Source organism: Hemitrygon akajei, chromosome 9, assembly GCF_048418815.1.
Source record: "Hemitrygon akajei chromosome 9, sHemAka1.3, whole genome shotgun sequence".
In the NCBI taxonomy this organism is placed as follows: Eukaryota; Metazoa; Chordata; class Chondrichthyes; order Myliobatiformes; family Dasyatidae; genus Hemitrygon; species Hemitrygon akajei.
Genome location: NC_133132.1, coordinates 22764139 through 22788471, shown reverse-complemented (window position 1 = coordinate 22788471; position 24333 = coordinate 22764139). Strand labels below are relative to the sequence as shown.

The 24333-nt window shown below is 42.5% G+C and overlaps 1 protein-coding gene across 2 annotated transcripts in view; it reads left to right on the top strand.

Annotated features, from left to right (window-relative positions):
- cabin1 (calcineurin binding protein 1) overlaps positions 1 to 23962 on the top strand; it is a 564595-nt gene extending 540633 nt beyond the window's left edge. For both annotated transcript variants that reach the window (XM_073055615.1, XM_073055613.1), the window contains 2 exons: positions 876 to 1093; positions 17433 to 23962. In XM_073055615.1, coding sequence (XP_072911716.1) covers positions 876 to 1093; positions 17433 to 17579 — 365 coding nt within the window. In that variant the 3' untranslated portion in view covers positions 17580 to 23962. The remainder of the gene's footprint in view (positions 1 to 875; positions 1094 to 17432) is intronic.
- Positions 23963 to 24333: the final 371 nt, after the last annotated feature.

Sequence of the window (24333 nt, the reverse complement as noted above, 5' to 3'; positions counted from 1 at the left end):
TTGAACTTAAGTCCCACACCACCAGGCTCAGGACTAATTATTACCCTACAATCATCAGCTTCTGACCTGGAGTAGATAACTTTACTCACCTCAAATCTGAGCTGTTCTATAACCTAAAGACTCACTTTCAAGGACTATACAACTCATGTTCTCAGTACTATTTATTTTTGATTTGCACAATTTGTCATATTTTGCACATTATTTGTTAGCCTTTGTTTATGTACAGTTTATCATAAATCCTATTGTATTTCCTTATTTTTTCTGTAAATGTCTGTGCATGCAAGAAAATGAATCTCGAGGTAGTATATGATTGTCGGCAGGGGCTCTGATTTCTGCAAATTGTACACATGATCTCAATTTCTTGCAATATGCACAATTACCAGAAGTTATTACACAGTTCTTTGTTATTCCATATAATATGCATGGAACCTGAAATCTCTAGTATGCATGGCTGCATGTGAAATGACTCAATGTACTAAGGCTGTACACCACATTATTTAGTCAGTAATGGCCTGACATGTCCTATGCTATACACAGGGGCTGATTGATCCTTATTAATGCTGACAGGGGCACTACCATACTTATCAAAAGTTGAATTTTAACTTAAAAAATAGTCACAATCAAATTACAGAGGTGGTACACAAATCACAACATGTTTTTCATGGAATGTGCAAGGTTTCAATAAAAAGATGGAAAAGATTAAGTGCTAAAAGATTTTAGGCAGAATTGACGTAAAAATGCTGATAGTATAGATGAATGAAATAGAAAGCTCCCTAATTTGGAAAGGTATTTGAGCCTGATTCATTTTAAGTCTACTGATATGTGAGACTGCTGTAATTTACTGTATCTGATGAAACTATGTTATTTCTCTGCAGCTTCCAGCTCGGTAAGTGAGCCCACTACCATCTCAGCTTCCCAGACTTGCAAAGGAGATGGCAGTCGGATAAAGTCACGTGTCCCTCCAAACATGCCAAAACTCTTCATCCCATCATCTGTGGCAAAGTTTCCGCCAGAGATAACAGTCACACCACCTACCCCTACCCTCTTGTCTCCAAAAGGCAGTGTCTCTGAGGAAACCAAGCAAAAGTTAAAGGTAAACTGACATTTGTCCTGCATTGAATTTGTTTTTTTTAAACTTGCATCTTAACTCCCTTTGTCTGCTCTGCTAGGTTGTGTTCAGGTGGTTGGGTCAGACACTCATGTGCATAGTTTTGGATGTAGTGCCCACTTTCTGGGAAAAGGCTTTTCTGGAAGCTTTTAGGATTAGCCAGTGTTTTGGGGCATCAGATTGTTTCCACTGAGCAATGACTGAGTGATGGGAGTTCATCAAGCTCAATTGTCATTGCAAGAATGAAGGACGCCAGTTTGGGATCATGTGGAGTTATGCTAAGTGTTTTGGGCTGATGGTTTATTTGATATATTTATGTTTACACTGATGAGCTGTGCTCAAACAGCAGCCAACACCAAGAATTTCCTGTTTGATGCTGCACACCTCTCAGTTAGGGAAGTTGAAAGACAGTGGATTCTGAATGATTGCTTAATTGCGGCAGCCATTTATTTGTGACAAGTCTAAAGAACAAAAACTAAATCAAGAAACTCGTTTTATTTAGATATTTATTTTTAGATACTATGCTGCTTAATTGGAGCAGGAGACTGTTACTGAACAGTTTCTTGCTAGTGTCAGTTGCACGCACTTGTGTGGCCATTAGACACTACACAGTGCTTAGACTGACCAGTTTTTAAATGGCATCAGATACATGTGTTTGTGTTCAAAATAGAGATTTTCACCACTGATAGTTAGTGAGAAATAGCCAGTAAGACAATTTGGGACTGTTTTGCTCACGATGGTTTCAAGCATCCAGGCTTGGAGATACCAGAAACATCTGGGAGTGAAAATGAAATTATTTCTCTACTTCAACTAGATAGGAATTACAGCAACATTTGAAGGAATGGACAATCATCTTGAATGTTACAATGAAAATGAAGATTTGGAGCATGCAATTGTTGAAAGCATTTTATGAAGGCAGTCCATTATCTACACCAGGTGTCTGCGCTGATTGTGTTCATTTACAGTCAATCAAAAGAACATGGCAGATGAATTCCTCTGTCAATAACTATGAGGAACTAATACACGTACAACAAGCTGGAGGAACTCAGCAGGTCAGGCAGCATCCGTGGAAACGAGCAGTGAGTGTTTCGGGCCGAGACCCTTCTGTAAGACTGAAGAGGGAGGGGGCAGGGGCCCTATAAAGAAGGTGGGGGGAAAGGTGGGAAGGAGAAGGCTGGTAGGTGCCAGGTGCCACCTACCACCCCACCAGCCTCCGGATCCAGCACATTATCCTCCGCAACTTCCGCCACCTTCAACAGGACCCCACCACTAAGCACATCTTTCCCTCGCTACCCCTCTCCACTTTTCTCAGGAATCGTTCCCTCCGCGACTGCCTGGTCCACACGTTCCTCTCCACAGATCTCCCACCTGGTACTTATCCCTGCAAGTGTAAGTGCTACACCTGTCCCTACACCTCCTCTCTTACCACCATTCAGGGCCCCAAACAGTCCTTCCAGGTGAGGCAACACTTCACTTGTGAGTCTGTTGGGGTCATCTGTTGCATCCGGTGCTCCCGGTGCGGCCTCTTCTACATCGGCGAGACCCAACGCAGATTGGGGGACCGCTTCATCGAGCACCTCCACTCTGTCTGCCACAACAGACAGGATCTCCCGGTTGCCACCCACTTCAACTCTGTTTCACATTCCCATTTGGATATGTCCATATGTGGCCTCCTGTACTGCCATAATGAGGCCAAACTCAGGTTGGAGGAGCAACACCTCATATACCGTCTGGGTAGTCTCCAGCCCCTTGGCATGAACATCGAATTCTCCAACTTCCGGTAATTCCCTCCCTCTCCCTTCTCCCATACCAGTTTCATTCTGCCTTCTCTTCCAGCCGTCTATCACCTCTCTCATGATTCTGCCTTCTTCAACTATACAGTGCTTTCCCCTTACATTCCTTCTTCACCTTTCCTGCCTATCCCCTCCCTGCTTCCCCTCCCCCACCCCTTGATCTTTCCTCTGATTGGTTTTTCACTTGGCACCAACCAGCCTTCTCCTTCCCACCCTCCCCTCACCTTCTTTATAGGGCCACTGCCCCTCCCTCTTCAGTCCTGACAAAGGGTCTCGGCCCGAAACGTTGACTTCTCGTTTCCACGGATGCTGCCCAACCTGCTGATTTCCTCCAGCTTGTTGTATGTGTTGCTTTGACCACAGCATCTGCAGTGTACTTTGTGAGGAACTAATACACATTTTTATCATACTGTAGAGGTATTGGTAACGTTCTAATTTGTTCTGTATTTCATTTAAATTCAGAAATTGTTACTCAGTTAAACATTAGTTTGTTTTTTCATATATTTTAACTATTTCCATAAAACTTCAACTAATTGGGGCAGCCACTTAATGTACTAGTTCAATATGTCCCAGTTAACCGGAATCCACTGTACCTACAAGTTTACTAAAACAAAACATGATTATTCAGATCTCCTTATCTAATTTGTTTATTTATATTAACAGGTATAATACTTAATGTTTTTTAACAGATCCAGTTAAAATAATTTGTCCTATCATAGGCGCTTAATTTAATGTTTCCTGTTTTCTTATTGGTGGGATTAATAATTTATGCAGTAATAGAAAAACAGTTTTAAGTTTGCAGAAGCATTTTAACATTCACTAATGCATCCTTTGAAGCTGAGACTGAATTCATGATTGTGCAAACAAATTTGAAGATAGTAGAAGATAGAAGATAGATAGATAGTATGACTGGCCTTAAAAGTCCAGTCTAACAAGATCTCTTGGATTCCTTTTTCTTGTGGTTATGGGAACCTTTATTAATTTGCCACTGTGGCAAATATAGCAAAAATAACAATTTCATGCAAAGTATACTCACAATATGGGGAAATATCACAGGCATTATGGGTGCCCTGCTGAGATGGAGTCATTTTTTAAAATGTATTTATTTAGAGATATAGCACAGTAGCAGGCCCTTCCAGCCCAGTGAGCCTGTGCTGTCCAATTACACCCGTGTGACCGACTAACCCATGCATCTTTGGAATGTGAGAGGGTACCCAGAGGACACCCACACAGTCATAGGCACAATACAAGTTCCTTACAGACAGCAGTGGAATTGAACCTGGGTCGCTGCCACATTAGGGTTACTCTAACCACTATGCTATTGTGCTGCCCAGTATAGAGTAGTTCATTGACAACTGAACCTGACCTGAAAATCCTTGGGATGGTGTGGAAGGAGCTATACCTCTCCTACCCTTGCAGTGCCCATCCTGATGAACGTGCTACCACATAGCATTGTAAGAGTGACTCCCAGAATTCAGACTCAATGATGCAGTAATATATTTCAAGGTCTCAATTGTGTGCCACTTTGGGGGAGGGGGAAATCAGCATGGGTGGTGTTACACTGTTCCTGCTGCCCTTGCCCTGGGTGACAGTGGTTGAAGAGGTTTGGAAGATGCTGTCAGAGTAGCCTGCATGAGTCACCGCATTTTGTAGGTAGTGCTTGTGTCTTAGGTGTGTAAGGAATGAACGTTTGGGCTGGTTGATGCATTGCCAGAGAAGTGGGCATCTTTGTTCTGGATAGTGTGGAGCTTCAAATAGATTTGCACTAATCCAAGCAATCGACCCCACTCCTGATTTATGAGTTTACATGAGGGAAGGCTTTTTCTAGCCTGGAGGTGAATCATTTGCCAAAGAACGTCCAGAATCTGACGTGCACTTCTAACTCCAGTATAATTGTTGCTTCTGGTCAGTGGTCAACTTTAGATGATGGTAATGGGATATTGATGGTTGTACTATTGAATGCTGAGGTATGTAGTTGAACATTTTGGGAAGATATTCGTTGCCTACCACTTGAGTAACACAATTGCTGCTTTGCAGCTCTTCAGATCATGCCTCTGATACTTCCCAGGTTATAGTCACAGAGCTGTACAGTACAGAAACAGACCTTTCAGCCCTGCTAGTCCATGCCAGCCATGATTCCTATCTATGTTAAACCTATATGTCTGCATTAGGCCCATATCCCACCACATTTTTCATCCAAATAATTGTCCAAATGTCTCCTAAACATTCCATTTGTCTGAACTCCCCAACCCTGGAGAAAGAATTCTGACTACATACTCTGTCTATGCCCCTCATATTCCTATAAGCCTCTATGAAGTCATGCCTCAGCCTTCCATGCTCCAGTGAGAACAAATTCAACCTATCCAATCTCTCCTTATAATGACATCCCTCCATTCCAGGCAAAATGCTGGTGAATCTCTCCTACGCTCTCTCCATAGCTGCCAGATCTTTTCTGTACACTTTATATAGTACTCCAAGTGCAGTCTAAGTAACATTTTGTAGAGCTGCAACACATCTCAATTCTTATACTCTGTGTATAGGCTGATGAAGGCATGCACACCCAATACCTCCCTCATTCCTCTATCCACCTGTGGTGCTATTTTTAATGCACTCTGAACTTGCGCCCCATGTTCCTTCTGTATATTGACACATCTAAGGTTCATCCCACTTAAAGCATGTGTCCTAAAGCATTTGATGTCCTAAATGCGTTACCTCAGTCTTGCCTAGATTAACTTTCATCTGCCACCTTTCCACACAACTTTCAGCTGATCTACATCCCTCTGTATCCTTAGACAACCAGCTTTGCTATGTACAACTCCGCCAATTTTTTGTGTTATCAGCACACTTATAATCAAACCAGCTATATACTCATCCAAGTCCTTTATATTTAAGACAAATAACAAATGTGCAGTACTGATGCTTAAGGTATACCACTGGCTGTGGACACAGTCAGAAAAGCAACACTATATTTGTGATTTTAACTACCTGTTATGGTGTGTACAGCACTTTGGTCAACATGGGTTGTTTTTAAATGTGCTTTATAAATAAATTTGACTTGACTTGACGATCCTCTGCTTCCTAACACCAACTCAGATCAACTCAGATCCCATGGGCTTTAACATACTGAACCAGTCTACCATGCTGAACCTTGTCAAAAGCCTTGTTAAGGACCGTGTACACCCTGCCTGCCATGTTGCCTTCTTCAGTTATCTTGGTTACATGTAAGCTCAAAGAACTGAACCAGATTTGTGAGGCAGTGTTTAGATAATAGTACCATAAGACATAGGAGCAGAATTAGGCCATTCAGCCCATCGAGTCTGCTCTGCCATTTCATCATGGCTAATCCTGGATCCCACCCAACCCCATACACCTGCTTTCTCATCATAACCTTTGAAGCCCTGACCAATCAGTAAACTGTCAATTTTCACTTTAAATATGCCACAGTCTTGGCCTCCACAGCTGTCTGTGGCAGAGCATTTTACAGATTCACTATTCTTTGGCTAAAAAATATTCCTCACCTCTGTTTTAAAGGGTCACTCACTCAATTTTGAGGCTGTGCCCTCTAGTTCTGGACACACCCACTATTGGAAACATCCTCTCCACATCCACCTTATCTGGACCTTTCAACATTCGGTAGGTTTCAATGAGATCCTCAACATTCTTAGAAATTCCAGTGAGTACCAGCCCAAAGCTGCCAAATGCTCCTCATACATTAACCCCTTCTTTCCCAGAATCATCCTCATGAACCTCCTAGAACCATAGAACATTACAGCAAAGAAACAGGCCTTTTGGCCCTTCTTGGCTGTGCCGAACCATTTTTCTGCCTAGTCCCACTGACCTGCACCTGGGCCATATCCCGCCAAACCCCTCTCATCCATGTACCTGTCCAAGTTTTTCTTAAATGTCAAAAGTGAGCCCGCATTCACCACTTCATCTGGCTGCTCATTCCACACTCCCACCATTCTCTGTGTGAAGAAGCCCCCCCTAATGTTCCCTTTAAACTTTTCCCTCTTCACCCTTAACCCATGACCTCTGGAGTTTTTTCCTCCCCTATCCTCAGTGGAAAAAGCCTGTTTGCATTCACTCTATCTATACCCATCATAATTTTATACACCTCAATCAAATCACCCCTCATCCTTCTACGCTCCATGGAATAAAGTCCTAACCTATTCAACCTTTCTCTGTAACTCAGTTTCTCAAGTCCCGGCAACATCCTTGTAAACCTTCTCTGCACTCTTTCAACCTTATTAATATCCTTCCTGTAATTCGGTGACCAAAACTGCACACAATACTCCAAATTTTGTCTCATCAATGTCTTATACAACCTCACCATTACTTTCCAACTCTTATACTCAATACTTTTGATTTATAAAAGCCAATGTACCAAAAGCTTTCTTTACAACCCTATCTACTTGTGAAGCCACTTTTAGGGAATTAGGTACCTGTACTCCCAGATCCCTCTGTTCTACTGCACTCCTCAGTGTCCTACCTTGTATGTTTTACCTTGGTTTGACCTTCCGAAGTGCAATACCTCACACTTGTCCGCATTAAACTCCATCTGCCATTTTTCAGCCCATTCCTCCAACTGGTCCAAATCCCTGTGCAAGCTTTGAAAACCTTCCTCACTGTCCACTACACCGCCAACCTTTGTATCATCAGCAAATTTGCTGATCCAATTTGCCACATTATCATCCAGATCATTGATATAGATGACAAATAACAATGGACCCAGCACTGATTCCTGTGGCACACCACTTGTCACAGGCCTCCACTCAGAGTAGCAATCCTCCACTACCACTCTGGCTTCTTCCATTGAGCCAATGTCTAATCCAATTTACAACTCTCCATGTATACCTAGCAACTGAATTTTCCTAACTAACCTCCCATGTGGGACCTTGTCAAAGGCCTTACTGAAGTCCATGTATACAACATCCACTGCCTTCCCTTCATCCACTTCCCTGGTAACCTCCTCGAAAAACTAATAGATTGGTTAAACATGACATTCCACGTACAAAGCCATGCTTGACTTTTTCTAATAAGTCCCTGTCTATCCAAATACTTGTAGATCCTATCTCTTAGTATTCCTTCCAGTAATTTACCTACTACCAATGTCAAACTTACCGGCCTATAATTTCCCGGCTTACTTTTTGAGCCTTTTTTAAACAACGGAACTACATGAGCTATCCTCCAATCCTTCTGCACCTGACCCGTGGATATCGACATTTCAAATATTTCTGCCAGGGCCACTGCAATTTCGACACTAGTCTCCTTCAAGGTCCGAGGGAATACCCTGTCAGGTCCTGGGGATTTATCTACTCTGATTTGCCTCAAGACAGCAAGCACCTCCTCCTCTTTAATCTGTATAAATTCCATGACCTCCCTACTTGTTTGCCTTGTTTCCATAGACTTCATTCCAGTTTCCTCAGTAAATACAGATGCAAAAAACCCATTTAATATCTCTCCCATTTCTTTTGGTTCCATACATAGCCGATCATTCTGATCTTCAAGAGGACCAATTTTATCCCTTACTATCCTTTTGCTCTTAACATATCTGTAGAAGCTCTTAGGATTATCCTTCACCCTGACTGCCAAAGCAACCTCATGTCTTCTTTTAGCCCTCCTGATTTCTTTCTTAAGTATTTTCTTACTCTTTTTATACTCCTCGAGCATCTTATTTCCTCCCTGTTGCCTATACATGTTATACATCTCTCTCTTCTTCTTCATCAGAGTTCCAATATCCCTCGAGAACCAAGGTTCCTTATTCTTATTCATTTTGCCTTTAACCCTGACCTGAACATACAAACTCTGCACTCTCAGAATTTCTCCTTTGAAGGCCTCCCACTTACCAATCACATCCCTGCCAGTGAACAACCTGTCCCAATCTACGCTTTTTAGATCCTTTCTCATTTCTTCAAATTTGCCCTTTTTCCAGTTTAGAACTTCAATCTGAGGACCAGATCTATCTTTATCCATGATCAAGTTGAAACTAATGACGTTATGATCACTGGAACCAAAGTGTTCCCCTACACACACTTCCGTCACCTGCCCCAACTCATTTCCTAATAGGAGATCTAATATTGCATCCTCCCTAGTTGGTACATCTATATATTGATTTAGAAAACTTTCCTGAACACATTTCACAAACTCTAACCCATCTAGACCCGTAACAGTATGGGAGTCCCAATCAATGTGTGGAAAATTAAAATCCCCTACAATCATAACTTTCTGTCTCCTGCAGTTGTCTGTTATCTCTCTGCAGATTTGCTCCTCTAATTCTCGCTGACTATTGGGTGGTCTATAATACAACCCCATTAATGTGGTCATACCTTTCCTGTTTCTCAGCTCCACCCATATGGCCTCAGTAGACAAGCCCTCTTAATCTGTCCTGCCGAAGCACTGCTGTAATATTTTCCCTGACTAGCAAAGCCACCCCCCCAACCCTTCATCCCTCTGCCTCTATCACGTCTGAAACTTCGGAACCCTGGAACACTGAGCTGCCAGTCCTGCCCCTCCTGTAGCCAAGTTTCACTAATGGCTACAATGTCATAATTCCATGTGTCAATCCAGGCCCTCAGCTCATCTGCCTTTCCCACAATACTCCTTGCATTGAAATATACACACCTCAGAAGATTATTACCACCACACACAACCTTACTATTTATGACTTTGCATGAACTTCTAACATCATTTATTTTTACCCCTGTTCCACTATCTACTCTGGCACTCTGATTCCCATCCCCCTGCAAATCTAGTGTAAACCCTCCCCAATAACACTAGTAAACCTCCCTGAAAGTATATCGGTCCCCTTGTAGTTTAGGTGTAACCTGTCTCTCTTGTACAGGTCCCACCTGCCCCAGAAGAGGTCCCAAAGATCTAGAAATCTGAAACCCTGCCCCCTACACCAGTTTCTCAGCCATATGTTCATCTGCCAGAGCATCCTACAATTACCCTCACTGGCACGTGGCACAGGCAGCAATCAGGAGATTACTACCCTCGAGGTCCTGTTTTCAACTTCCTACCAAGCTCTCTGTACCCACTCTTCAGGACCTCCTGACTCTTTCTACCTATGTCATTGGTACCGATGTGTACCACGGCATCTGGCTGATCACCCTCCCACCTCAGAATGCTGTGGATGCTATCAGAGACATCCCTGACCCTGGCACCCGGGAGGCAACAAACCATCCGGGAGTCTCTGTCATGACCACAGAATCTCCTGTCTGTACCCCTGACTATGGAGTCCCCTATCACTACCGCTCTCCTCTTCTTCCTCCCTCCCTTCTGCACTGCAGAACCAGGCTCAGTGTCAGAGATCTGGCTGCCAGGTAAGTCATCCCCCCCAACAGTATTCAAATCGGTATACCTGTTTTGGAGGGGAATGGCCACAGGGGAACCCTGCACTACCTGCCCTTTCCTCTTCCCTCGCCTGATGGTAACCCAATTACCTGTGCCCTGTTCCTTAGGTGTAACTACCTCCCGGAAGCTACTATCTATAAACTGCTCAGTCTCCCGAATGATCCGGAGGTCATCCAGTTCCTGCTCCAGTTCCCTAACGCGATCTGTTAGGAGCTGCTGCTGGATGCACTTCTTGCAGGTATCGTTGTCAGGGAGACCGGAGGTCTCCCTGACTTCCCACATCCTGCAAGAGGAGCATTCCAACATCCTGCCTGGCATATTCTCTCGTCTGAACAAAAACAAAAGAGGAAAACGGAAACTCACCAGAACCTACCCTCGCCTCTGCCTGTTTCTCGCCGAAGCCTGATTGAGCCAAAGCCATCCCACTCCGACTCAGTCCACTCCAACGATGGCCGGTGTATATGGTGGTCTTTCTTTTAAACCTCGGCACGCTACGTCATGCGCCTGCGCAGTCCAGCCTCTTTTCCCCGATCAGTTAAAAAAAAGAAAAACGAACTTCCCTCCGCGATGCTTCAATCTTCCACTCTCAGCCTCTCGCTTCGACTGAAAAGACTCCTCTGGAGTCTCCAATGACAACACATCCTTTCTGAGATATGGAGCCCAGAACTGTTGATAGTACTCCAAGTGCAGCTTGACTAGTGTCTTATAAAGCCTTGACATTATCTCCTTTTTATATTCTATTCCCCAAAATGTATGCCTACATTGCATTTGCCTTCTTTACCACAGATTCAACCTGTAAATTAACCTTCTGGGATTCTTGCACAAGAACTCCTAAGTCCCTTTGTACTTCTGATGTTTGAATTTTCTCCCCATCTAGATAATAGTCTGTACTTCTGTTCCTTTTACCAAAATGCATTATCATACAATTCCCAATACTGTATTCCGTCTGCCACATTTTGCCCATTCTTCTAATTTGTCTAAGTCCTGCTGCAATCGCATTGCTTTTTCAGCACTACCTGCCCCTCTACCTATCTTTGTATCATCGGCAAACTTTGCCACAAAGCCATCAATTCCATTGTCTAAATCATTGACAAACAATGTGAAAAATGACAGCCCCTGATCCCTGAGGAACATCACTAGTCACTGGCAGCCAACCAGAAAAGGCCCCTTTATTCCCACTCACTGCCTCCTGCCTGTAAGCCATTCCGCTATCCATGCCAGTATCTTTCCTGCAATGCCATACAATTTTATCTTATTAAGCAGCCTCATGTGTGGCACCTTATCAAATGTCTTCTGATAGTCCAAGTAAATGACATCCACTGCTTTTCCTTTGCCCACCCTGCTTGTTACTTCCTCAAAGAACTCTTAACAGGCAAGATTTCCCTTTACAGGAACCATGCTGACTTTGACTTATTTTATCATTATCCTCAAGTACCCCAAAACTTCATCCTTAATAATGGAGTCCAACACTTTCCCAACCACTGGGGTTAAGCTAACTAGCCTATAATTTCCTTTCTTTTGCCTTCCTCCTTCTTGAAAAGTGAAGTGACATTTGCAATCTTCCAGTCCTCTAGGACCATGCCAGAATCAAGTGATTCTAGAAAGATCATAACCAATGCATCTGCTATCTCTTCAGCAACCTCTCTCAGGACTCTGGGATGTGGTCCATCTTGTCCAGGTGACTTATCCACCTTAAGACCTTTGAGTTTGGCTGGCACTTTTTCCTTTGTAATCAATGGCTCCCACTCCTGCTCCCTGACATTTACGGACCACTGGTACACTGCTAGTGTCTTCCACAGTGAAGACAAATGTAAAGTACTTATTACGTTCATCAGGCATTTCTTTGTCCCCTATTACTACGTCATCCGCATCATTTTCCAGTAGTCCAATATCAACTCTCACCTCCCTTTTACTCTTTATATAACTGAGAAAACGTTTAGTATCCTGCTTTATATTATTGGCTAGTGTGACCTCATATTTCATCTTTTCCCTTCTTATGCCTTTTTTAGTGCCTTTTGTTGGATTTTAAAAACTTCCCAATCATCCAACTTCCCACTCACTTTTGCTTTTATATTCCCTTTCCTTGGTTTTTATGCAGTCCTTAAGTTCCCTTGTCAGCCACGGTTGCCAACCCCTGCTATCTGAGAACAACTTCTTCTGTGGGATATGTCTATCCTGCGCCTTGTGAACTATTCCTAGAAACTTCAGCCATCTTTGCTCTGCTGTCATCCCACCAGTATCCTCCTTCAATCAACCTGGGCAAGCTCTTCTCTCATGCCCCCAAAGGCTTCCTTTACCGTAAGCTCCCTAACAAAATCTGGATTATTTCACAACATCCAGTCTAAGATGGCCTTTCCCTGAGTAGGCTCAAGCACAAGCTGCTCCAAAAAGCCATCTCATAGGCATTCAACAAATTTCATCTCTTGCGATCCGACACCAACCTGATTTTCCCATATTGAAGTCTTCCATTACAATTGTGACATTACCCTTATTACATGCCTTTCCAGCTCCTTTGCAATTTCAACCCTACTTGGCTACCATTTAGAGGTCTATATATGATTCCCATGTATTTTTTATCCTTGCAGTTTCTTATCTCCATTTGATAGTCTCTGACCCTAAAGATTAATTACCTCTTTCTAAAGATGTGATTCCATCTCTTGCCTATCCTTTCAATTCAAAGTATATCCTTTGATGTTAAGCTCCCAACTATGACCTTCTTACAGCACTCCAATCCTGCATCCTTTGCCCTTTTGAGTTTTGCCTCTGTGGTACAATTTAACTCTGCACTGTCTGCATACCCACTCACTGGCTTATTCTTCCTTCACTGGATGATATTACATCTACTTGTAAACCTGTTGGCTCATCCTCAGCTCTTATCATACTCGTTCCCATCCCCCTGCCATGTTAGTTTAAACCATTCCCAACAGCTCTAGCAAACCTGCCTGCAAGGATATTGGATCCCCTCAGGTTCAAATGCAGCCTGTCCCTTTTGTACAGGTCACACCTGCCCCAGGAGAGGTCCCAATTATCCAGAAATCTGAATCCCTGGCCCCTACTATTTTTGATTGAAGAAAGGCTAACTTTGAGGAGATGCAAAGGGATTTAGAAGGAGTGGATTGGGACAACTTGTTTTATGGGAAGAATGTAATAGAGAAATGGAGGTCATTTAAAGGTGAAATTTTGAGGGTACAGAATCTTTATGTTCCTGTTAGGTTGAAAGGAAAGGTTAAAAGTTTGAGACAGCCATGGTTTTCAAGGGATATTGGAAACTTGGTTTGAAAAAAGAGAGAGATCTACAATAAATATAGGCAGCATGGAGTAAATGAGGTGCTCGAGGAATATAAAGAATGTAAAAAGAATCTTAAGAAAGATATTAGAAAAGCTAAAAGAAGATACAAGGTTGCTTTGGCAAGTAAGGTGAAAATAAATCCAAAGGGTTTCTACAGTTATATTAATAGCAAAAGGATAACGAGGGATAAAATTGGTTCCTTAGAGAATCAGAGTGAACCTCTATGTGTAGAGTCAAAAGAGATGGGGGAAATTTTGAACAATTTCTTTTCTTCGGTATTCACTAGGGAGAAGCTGCTGGTTTGTCCTTCCAAAATGCATCACCTTACACTTATCAGAAGTGAGCTCCATCTGCCACTTTTCCGCCCAACTCTGCAGCCTGTCTATATCCTCTTGTAACCTTCAACAACCTACAGCTCCATCCACAACTCCTCCAATTTTCGTGTCATCTGCAAACTTACTCACCCACCCTTCCGCCTCTTCATCTAGGTCATTTATGAAAATGACAAAGAGCAGGGGTCCCAGGACAGATCCTTGCAGCACTCCACTAATCACCAACCTCCAGGCAGAACACTTTCCTTCCTCTACTACCCTCTGCTTTCTTCCTGTAAGCCAATTTTTTATCCAAACAGCCAAGGTTCCACCGATCAAATGCCTCATAACTTTCTGGATGAGTCTCTTGTGAGGGACCTTGTCAAATGCCTTGCTAAAATCCATGTAGACCACATCTACCGCCCTACCTTCATCAATTTCTTTTGTTACCTCTTCAAAAAACTCAATTAGGCTGGTGAGGCATGACCTTCCCTTCACAAAGCCATGTTGACTATCCTTGAGTAAACTGTACTTCTCCAAATGCTCATAGATCCTATCCTTAAGAATCCTTTCCAATAGTTTGCAGACCACCTACATAAGCTGGGTTCCACCAGCATTTTGTGTGTGTTGCTTGAATTTCCAGTATCTGCAGATTTCCTCGTGTAGTTCCCAGGATTCTCCCTATTACCTTTTTTTAAACAAGAGAACTACATTTGCCATTTTCCAATCCTCCGGCACCTCCCCTGCAGCCAAAGAGGATTCATAGATCATAGCTACTGCTCCAGCGATCTCTTCTCTCACTTCCCACAGCAACCTAGGGTATATTAAGTCCGGCCCCTGGGGACTTATCAATCTTGATGTTTTTAAGAAGATCCAGCACTACTTCATCCTCAATCTCCACATTGTCCAGCACACAGGCCTATTCCGACCTCACCCTGATCAAGGTCCTTTTCACTTGTGAATACTGTAGCAAAATATTCATTTAGGACCTCCCCAACCTCCTCCACCTCCAGGCATATGTTGCCTTCTGTATCCTTTAGCGGCCCCACCTTCAGTCTTGTCATCCTTCTGTTCTTCACATATGCATAGAACACCTTGGGGTTCTCCTTAATCCTACATGCCAAGGCCTTCTCATGCCCCCTTCAAGCTCTCCTAAGTCCTTCCTTAAGCTCCTTCCTGGCTACCCTATATTTCTCATGAGCCCCTCCTGCTTCCTGCTTCTTACTTCTAACATATGCTTCCTTCTTCCTCTTGACGAGTTGCCTCACATGTTTCGTCAGCCACAGTTCCCTTTTCCTACCATTTTTTCCTTTTTTTCAGTGGGACAAACCTATCCTGAACCCAGCTCAAGTGGTCCCTAAACTTCTCCCACATTATTTCTGTGCATCTGTTCCCTTTGAACATCTGTTTCCAATTTACTCTCGCTAGTTCCTGCCTCATCCCTTCATAGTTAACCCTTCCCCAGTTAAGCGCTTTCCCATTTTGTCTGTTTTTATCCTTTTCCATATCTATGCTGCAGCTAAGGGAGTTGTGATCACTCTCACCAAAATGCTCCCCCACCAAGAGGTCTGCCACCTGACCAGGTTCATTACCCTGAACTAGATCCAGTATAGCCTCTCCTCTCCTTGGCCGGTCCACATACTGTGTCAAGAATCCCCCTTGAACACACTTGAGAAATTCAGCCCCATCTATCCCCCTTGCACTCAGGAGGTGCCAGTCAATATGAGGGAAGTTGAAATCACCCATAACTACAACCCTGTATTTCCTGCACCATTCTAAAATCTGCCTGTTTATCTGCTCCTCGGTGTCCCAGGGGCTATTTGGGGCCTATAGACTACTCCCAGCACAGTGATTGATCCCTTCCTATTTCTGACTTCCACCCACACCAACTCAGTTGACACTCCCTCTGCAGCGTCCTCCCTTTCTATAGCCGTGATACTATCCCTGACCAGTAATGCTACTTCCCTCCCCCCTTTTCTACCTCTCATCCTATTCCTTTTAAAACACCTGAACCCCAGGACCTGCATCATCCAATCCTGCCCTTCCTCCAGCCAAGTTTCAGTAACAGCCACAACATTGTAGTTCCACGTACTGATCCATGCTTAAGTTCATCCCCTTTTTTCCTAATACTCCTAATGTTAAAATAGACACATTTCAACCCCTCTAACTGGCTACATTTATGTTTTGTCCCCTGCCTGTCCTTCCTCACCAACTCAGAACACATAGCATCATGCCCTTGTCCTTCTACCCTAATCTCTGCACTCACATTCTGATTCCCGCCCACCTGCCAAACTAGTTTAAACCCTCACAGAATGCTGGTGGAACACAGCGGGCCAGGCAGCATCTCTGGGAAGAAGCACAATCGACACTTTGGGTTTCTTTCCATAGATGCTACCTGGCCTGCTGCGTGTGCAGCAAAATGCCACCAGCATTTTGTGTGTGTTGCTTGAATTTCCAGCATCTGCAGATTTCCTCGTGTTTGCATAGCTTAAACCCTCCCCAACCTGATATTGCTCCTAAGTGAATAAGCTGTTCAATATAACTTTGTAGCTGGAGAACTCAGTGAAGGGAAGAGAGAAAGTCTCATAAAATAAAGAAGAGGCCCTCTCTGTTCTAGTGGGCCTCAAGGTGATCAACCCCTAGGGCTAGATAAGATTTATCCCAAGCTGCCTCAAGAGGTAAGGGAAGGGATTGCTGGGTCTCTTGTTGAGATTTTGACATCTTTGTTGGCTACAAGTGATAACTTCTACAATCTGATAACTGGAAGAGCACTGGGGAGGAGTCTGGCAAATTCAGACCTGTGAGCCTAGCAGCAGCAGTAGGGAAAGTTATTGGAACAAATTCTCAAACAGGATTAAGAATACAGCCTCCCTGCTGTGTATCACCATTCCTCGCTTGTCAGTGGGATAATACATAACTAATGGTCATGCTGGAGGATTCTGAAAGTATCTGCAGTTCATCAGTCTAACGTTTTTAAGGTCTCCTTAGTTTATTTGAGAATTTCTCTTAATTTAAATGTGCTCTGCAGAAATTCACCTTGCCTGTCTGTTAGTTTGGTTCATCTGCCTGTATCTGACTAAATCTGAATTTACACAAATGTGTTTTCTGAGGAGCGGCAGAGGCTGAGAGGAGAGCTGATAAATGATAATAAAGTTATTAGAAGCCCAGATTGAGTAGACAACCAGTATCTTTTCACCAGGGCTGAAATGTCTAACCAGGAAGGCATGCACAAAGGAGATGTACATGGCAAGTGTTTTTTACGGCGTGCCTGCAACGTGCTGCAGGGGTGGTGGTGGAGGTAAGGTGTTTAAGAGGCTGTGTGATGGGCACATGGATGCACATAGAATTCAGGGATATAGGCATTGTGTAGGCAGGAAGGGGTTATTCAGTTAGGCACTTCATTACTAGTTCCGCACAACATTTTGGGCCAAGATGCCTGTTCTCATCCTGTACTGTTCCATGTTCTATATGGTTGTCCCATTGATGTAGATGATCTTGTGGATTGGTTTTGCTAAATTTTCCTGTCTTTGGAACTCCAGTGTTCAAATTTAAATGTCCCTCTCCTCTTTCTCCTTCAGACTGCCATTCTGTCTGCACAGTCTGCTGCCAATGTGAAGAAAGAGGCTCTGCGGCAGCCAGCACTAGAGATCCTGGAGACGTCGAGCCAAGAGTCTTCATTGGAAAGTGACTCCGATGATGAGGAAGATGACTACATGGACATATGACTGGATTCTCAAGCTGTAGCTATGGGCAGCTAAATGAGGAGGATCTACATATACTGTTGTAAAAATAAATGGCAGTACAATTTTCTATGTGAGACAGGAGTGCGTGATACTTTCTATGAAGCTCATTGGATAAGTTTGTAGCATTCTCTTACCAGTGTTGGCTGTTGTAAATATTAAAAACACCAATGCAGCGAGCCTTTGAGCCTCACTGGATTCTTTGTTTCTAACTTCAAGGGAAGGCTCAGACCTTTCTGGAGGAGAAATGTTGATTTATTTTGGAAGAGCAGATTTAACTGCATTCAGGGTCGAGACTCAACCGTTGGAACTCCCTTCTGACCCGGGAGCTTGTTCCCTCACCGAGTTTCCAGTTCAGTCTTTGGGTGGAAAATCTGAAGTAAGGACATCCAAAAACAGTCACTTATGGCAGACACCAAGCAAAAGGTATACTTTAATGATTAACAGAGGATGGAGAATGGTGGAAATATGATAGGTCTGTAATACTGAGGGCCTGCCAGCTGTTCCTAGCTATTTCCAGCTTTCCTGGTGTAGTTTCTGCTGGGCTCTTTAGACCTCCTTAGAGCCCGCCTTGAATTAGTAAGTGCAGGTCACACAGTTTAGAATGGATTGGGATTTGGGTTAGTTTTCCTATAGATTCTGCTAACTTCTTGTAAGATAATGCACTTAACTTTCCTCCTTGCATCATAGCTGAAGTCGGGCATTACATAAATCTAATGGGGGAGAGGATTTCAATAATTCCTATCACTTTTATACTGAATCTCTTTCTGCCTTGCAACTTTTTAAATCATAAGTGGATAAATGTTAGTTTCCTTTGCATGATGTTAGTCAATACTTTAGTTGCAGATACATCTGTATATCTCAGTGAACCTAAGCCTGCACTCAGTGCTAGATCCAGGAGTCTGGAACCTGGGGTGGGTTACTGGGAAATGTTGAGCAGGTAAAGATCGAGATGTAATTGTCCAATTCAACAGCAAGTTTTTTCAGGAAGTTTCTTCAGTAATATCTCTTTCTATTTAATAATTAGAAGGTCATGCAAGCCCATGCAAGCTCGAGTTTCAGATTTTTTTTTGGGAGGAGGCAACTCACAAGAAGGGAAAAGTCACACAGAGCAACGTTCTTTCAAAAAAGAGAGGTAGAGTTTTGAATTTGTAGTCAGTGTCAGCCCAAGACCCAAACAGAGGATGGAGAGCCGGCTCAAAACAACTGTGTAGCCAGTCATCCAATTTGCTGGTCTATTTTGATTCACTAATGTAACAACAAATATCTACACCAGGTCAATGAATACTTCTGGAATCTGAAACTAATAGCACACTCAGTCACATTGTGTCAAACAAGAAAATATTACCAAGGTCTGATGTGTTGAGAATGGCTGATAGTGTATATATATTAGCAACTGTCCACCTTCATTTTTGTCTCACTCCTAATGTTCTGGGCCAGATCTTACTGCAGTGGAGCTGTAAATCAGAGTTTCCTGCATTCTTTAAACCCATTAGAATTTTCTGCATAATTAATGGCACTGTTTGGGCAACAGAGCATCTCAGTGTATCCTTAACCAGAAATTTGAGAAAGCCACAGGGGGAAGGAATTCTTTTTCAGATTTTTTTTTCAAAAAGGGATTATTTTTTGATAAAGGGAAAGAAAGATTATGTTAAGAGAAAAGATGATACGAACAGAAAGCAAGTTTAAAACATCTTAATTCTCTAAACCAGGGTTTTTCAGATGTGATTCCATGAGAGGTCACTAGGAGGTCAGCAAGAGATGGTGATAAAAAAAAATGTTTTTTGAACTTAGCACAATGCACGGTGTTAGCATGGTGGGCAGTGACCGAGCAGCCCAGTTAGCAATCTCATTAGAAGTCTCAGCTCAGTATGGCAGGCGCAGTAGGACCGTGCTTACAGTGGCATGCAAAACTTTGGGCACCCCTGGTCAAAATTTCTGTTACTGTGAATAGCTAAGTGAGTAAAAGATGACCTGATTTCCAAAAGGCATAAGTTAAAGATGACACATTTATTTAATATTTTAAGCAATATTACTTTGTTATTTCCATTCTTTTACAGTTTCAAAATAACAAAAAATGAAAAGGGCCTGAAGCAAAAGTTTGGGCACCCTGCATGGTCAGTACTTAGTAACACCTCCTTTGGCAAGTATCACAGCTTGTAAACGCTTTCTGTAGCCAGCTAAGTCTTTCAATTCTTGTTTGGGGGATTTTTGCCCATTCTTCATTGCAAAAGGCTTCTAGTTCTGTGAGATTCTTGGGCCATCTTGCATGCCCTTCTCTTCTGATGTCTGTCCACAGGTTTTCGATGATGTTTAGGTCTGGGGACTGTGAGGGCCATGGCAAAACTTTCAACTTGCGCCTCTTGAGGTAGTCCATTGTGGATTTTGAGGTGTGTTTAGGATCATTATCCTGTTGTAGGATCCTCTTTTCATCTTCAGCTTTTTTACAGATGCAATACAAGCCCAAAGCATGATCGATCCACCCCTGTGCTTAACAGTTGGAAAGATGTTCTTTTCATGAAATTCTGCACCCTTTCTTCTCTAAACATAGCTAAAGTTCTATTTTAACTTCCATCAGTCCACAGGACCTGTTTCCAAGAGCCATCAGGCTTGTTTAGATGTTCCTTTGCAAACTTCTGATGCTGAATTTTGTGGTGAGGACGCAGGAAAGGTTTTCTTCTGATGACTCTTCCATGAAGCTCATATTTGTGCAGGTGTTACTGCACAGTGGAACAGTGCACCACCACTCCAGAGTCTGCTAAAATCAAAAAGGTTTTGATTTGCCTTTCTAGCAATCCAACAAGCAGTTCTCTCTGAAAGTTTTCTTGGTCTTCTTGACCTCCACTGTTCCTGTTAACTGCCATTTCTTAATTACATTTTGAATAGAGGAAACGGCTACCTGAAAACACTTTGTTAACTTCTTAAAGCCTTCTTCTGCTTTGTGGGCATCATTTATTTTAATTTTCAGAGTGTTAGGCAGCTGCTTAGAGGAGCCCATGGCTGCTGGTTGTTAGGACAAGGTTTGAGGAGTATTTATAAAGCTTTGAAATTTGCATCACCTGGCCTTTCCTAATGATGACTGAACAAACCATAGCCCTAACAAGCTAATTAAGGTCTGAAACCTTGGTAAAAGTTATCTGAGAGCTCAAATCTCTTGGGGTGCCCAAATTTTTGCGTAGTTCTCCTTTCCTTTTTTTTTCACTCTAAAATTGTACAAAACAAAAATAATACACTAATCTTGCTTAAAATGTTGAAAAGAATGTTTCATCTTTAACTTTGACTTTTGAAGATCAGTTCATCTTCTACTCACTTAACTATTCACAGTAACAGAAATTTTGACTGGGGTGCCCAAACTTTTGCATGCCACTGTATTTCCTTGAGACATTCTCAGTTTTTGATGCAAGATAGGAGAGGCCATTAATAATTGGTGAGCTCTGTATTGGACAGAGGGAAGGTCGGTAGGCTGATAATTGGTGACCACTATATGGTACAGAGGGGAGGATAGTAGAATGACAATTGGTGACTGCTGTATTGCACGGAGGGGAGGACGGTAGGCTGATAATTGGTTAGCAATGTATTACATAGAGGGGAGGTCAGTAGGCTGATAATTGGTGTGTTGTATTGCATGGAGGGGAGGACAGTAGGCTGATAATTGGTTAGCAATGTATTACATAGAGGGGAGGTCAGTAGGCTGATGAGCATTAAGTGTGTTTTCCGAGCATTGAATGGACGCCCAACTTGGGCTAGAACATCCACCTCTGCCTCCCGATTACCTCCCCTAACTTTCCCTTACGCACCACTTATGGGAGCAAACTACCAGTGTAGTAGAAAATTATATCCACCGAGTCTGCCTTTAGAAAAATTAAATCCCATTTTGGCTTAAGCCAATTATTTAACAGAAATTTATTATGTTTCCCTTATGAGTTTTAAAAATTTATGAAATTATCAAGGAAGGGAAGCTAAGCTTAACTACTTGTCTTTTTTCAAGAAATGGTGGCTAAAAATTAATTTCCTACTTAAAAGAGCATTGACAATTATTTTTGGATTATTATATCTCCAATTCACTGATCATTCTAACGTACTGTGAGCTGTAGATATAATTTTTATGCAGGGGTTCCCTGAGACCTGAAAATTATTTCAAGGGTTCCTCCAGGATAAAAAGGTTGAGAAAGACTGCTCGAAACAAAATTTGCTGTATGGAGGATTGAAACTCAACAGTTAAAAAGTTGCCCTTTCCTGGCCCAGACAGGTAGATTGCATTGTATTATCTCAGTATTGAAACTATTGCAAGCCTTAATCACAGTGAATTTAACAGGTTTTTAGCAGTAAACATGAAGGGAAGAGCCAGATGCTTTCTTGCATAAGGCAGGTGGTGGGGTGATGTAAATACATTGAGTTCCAGGGCTTGGCAACACTCAGCATCCATTGAATCTGCTGGCCAACTTGTGCAATATTAGAAGTAAAAAGGGTTTTGCAGTACATTCAGATCAATTAATATTGGAGTTATTTCAATGTTCTGGGCCTTTTCACAGTACATTGGGCTGGATTGGTGTGTTATTGAGTGATTCCAATGAAGTGGCTAGCACCTGTTATCAGACGTAGCAACCCACAAAAGCTGCCTACAGGAAAGCTGTCAATCAACATCTGACTAAAGCATACAACACAGTAAAAGGTAGTTCATTATCAGTATTCCCGCACTCTATACGCAGAATAAGAAGTAATTCTGGCAAATCTGTCCCCCTTTGGTTATTTCACAATTTATAATAATTAGATGGGTCTTGAAATTAACATTTCATTTTCAAATTATTAAATGATTTGCAAAATGTGGAAAACTGATGAATTGCTAAAACACAGTTCTGATTCTGAATGTGTATAAGATCACACACTCAATCTCATGCACATTCACTCACTCTAGCAGAGAGAGAGACACACACACACACAGTTTCTCCTTCCCATTATGTCCCAATAAACTGAATCTGTCAGTAGATGGTTTGAGGCTCTCTCTTGCATTTACCAATGGTCACCTACAGTGGTGGTGAGCTTGGATAGGTCCCATGAGTAAGCTTTGGCACAAGAAGTTGGAACTTGTATTTATTTAGTACCATCAATGCAAATTGTCCTGAGCCATTTATAGGATAGCATCTAAAAATGAACCGCACAAGAATAACCAAAAGCTTCGTAGAAATGCTTTTAGGAAGGTAGACTTGAGCAACAAAGGAAGAAGTGGTAAGTTAGAGGGGTGGGAATTATCAAGTGAACGCCCTTGGCAGCTGACGTTTCAGGCCCATCTGACATCAAAGTGGTGAAGTGACCAAATTTAGGGATGTGGAAGAGGTCAGAAATTGCAGGCAGAAAGGAGAAATGGGTCAGAACTTGGATAGGTGTGTCAGGAACTATTAGTAAAGCATCAATAAACCAATATTTGCTTCGTGGAGGAGATTCTTTGGAGAAAGAAATCCACCAAATAATTGAAATATTGTTCTATAAAGTATTGTAGGAATTTAATTTACACAGTACTTTGTTTTCAATGACAGTAGTTGGATATAACTTACAATTCAGTTATAGAGACCGAGTATTATATTCTTCACATAGCACCAGTACAGGGAAGCAGGTACTTAACTGTTGGATGGGAAGTGGGTCAGACCACTTTGCATTTGATTGGTGCCATTCAGAATGCCACTTATTGAAGCTTCCTGCTACCAACAGGCTCGGGCAAGTAGGATGATTATGTTGGCCGGGGAAACCTGCTCTCCAGAAGGCCACCACCAGCTTTCCTTTCATTACAGCAGCATCGGGGAGTGAACAGCTTTCAGGTGATGAGAGGTGCATTCTCAACACAGGTTCTGCCCATGGTCACTTGAGTGGAGGAAGATCAGAATGTGATTATTTGCTTTTGACAACTTGTTAGAGACTACCTTGCTGAGACAATTCAGGGTAAATGACAGGGGTATAATTTGTATTTGAAATGTAAAGTACCTGACAGAGTGCCCAGCTGCAGATTGCAGTTAGTATTGAATGTCTTTTTATAAAGTACATTTTTTTCTAAGGACTTCTGCCCATGGAGTGCACACTTCTACATTTTTAAAGAAAGTCTTTTTAAACCATGTAACTGCTTAGCAGCAAAAAAAAACAAAGTGTTAGGGCTTGACTGTTGAATGTTCTGTCACAGGAATGATAACTGCTTTTTTTATATACAGTATATGCCATGTTTTAACTGTAAAGCTATTTTAATTCAACTTTTGTGTATAAACAATTTTTTTTTGAAGACCAGAAAATCTGTTACTGTGTCCGCATGTGAAATGCTACAAGCTGAAGGCAGCTATCAATAAACTACAGTTCCTCGGGCAGGCTGAGGGCTTGACGGCCAATCTGACCCTATGTGTGTCTTTGCTTCACATTTGTTCCAGAGTCATAGAGCACTGCAGCACAGAATCAGGCCTTTGGCCCATACAGTCATTGCCCTTGTTATTCTGACTAATTTCATCAGGTCCTGCCATCTATGTTATCATCTAAACTTCTCTTAAATGTTGAAATCAACCGCAAGGACCAGAGCTACCCTTCTCCATAATTACCTTCAAACTAACAGCATTATGATCACTAGATCCAAAGTGTTTCCCTACACAAGCTTCTGCAACCTACCCTGTCTTGCTCCCTCATAAGAGATCAGGTGTCACACTCTGTCTAGTTGAGACCGCTGGAAATTGATTAAGGAAGCTTTCCTGAACACATTTGACAAACT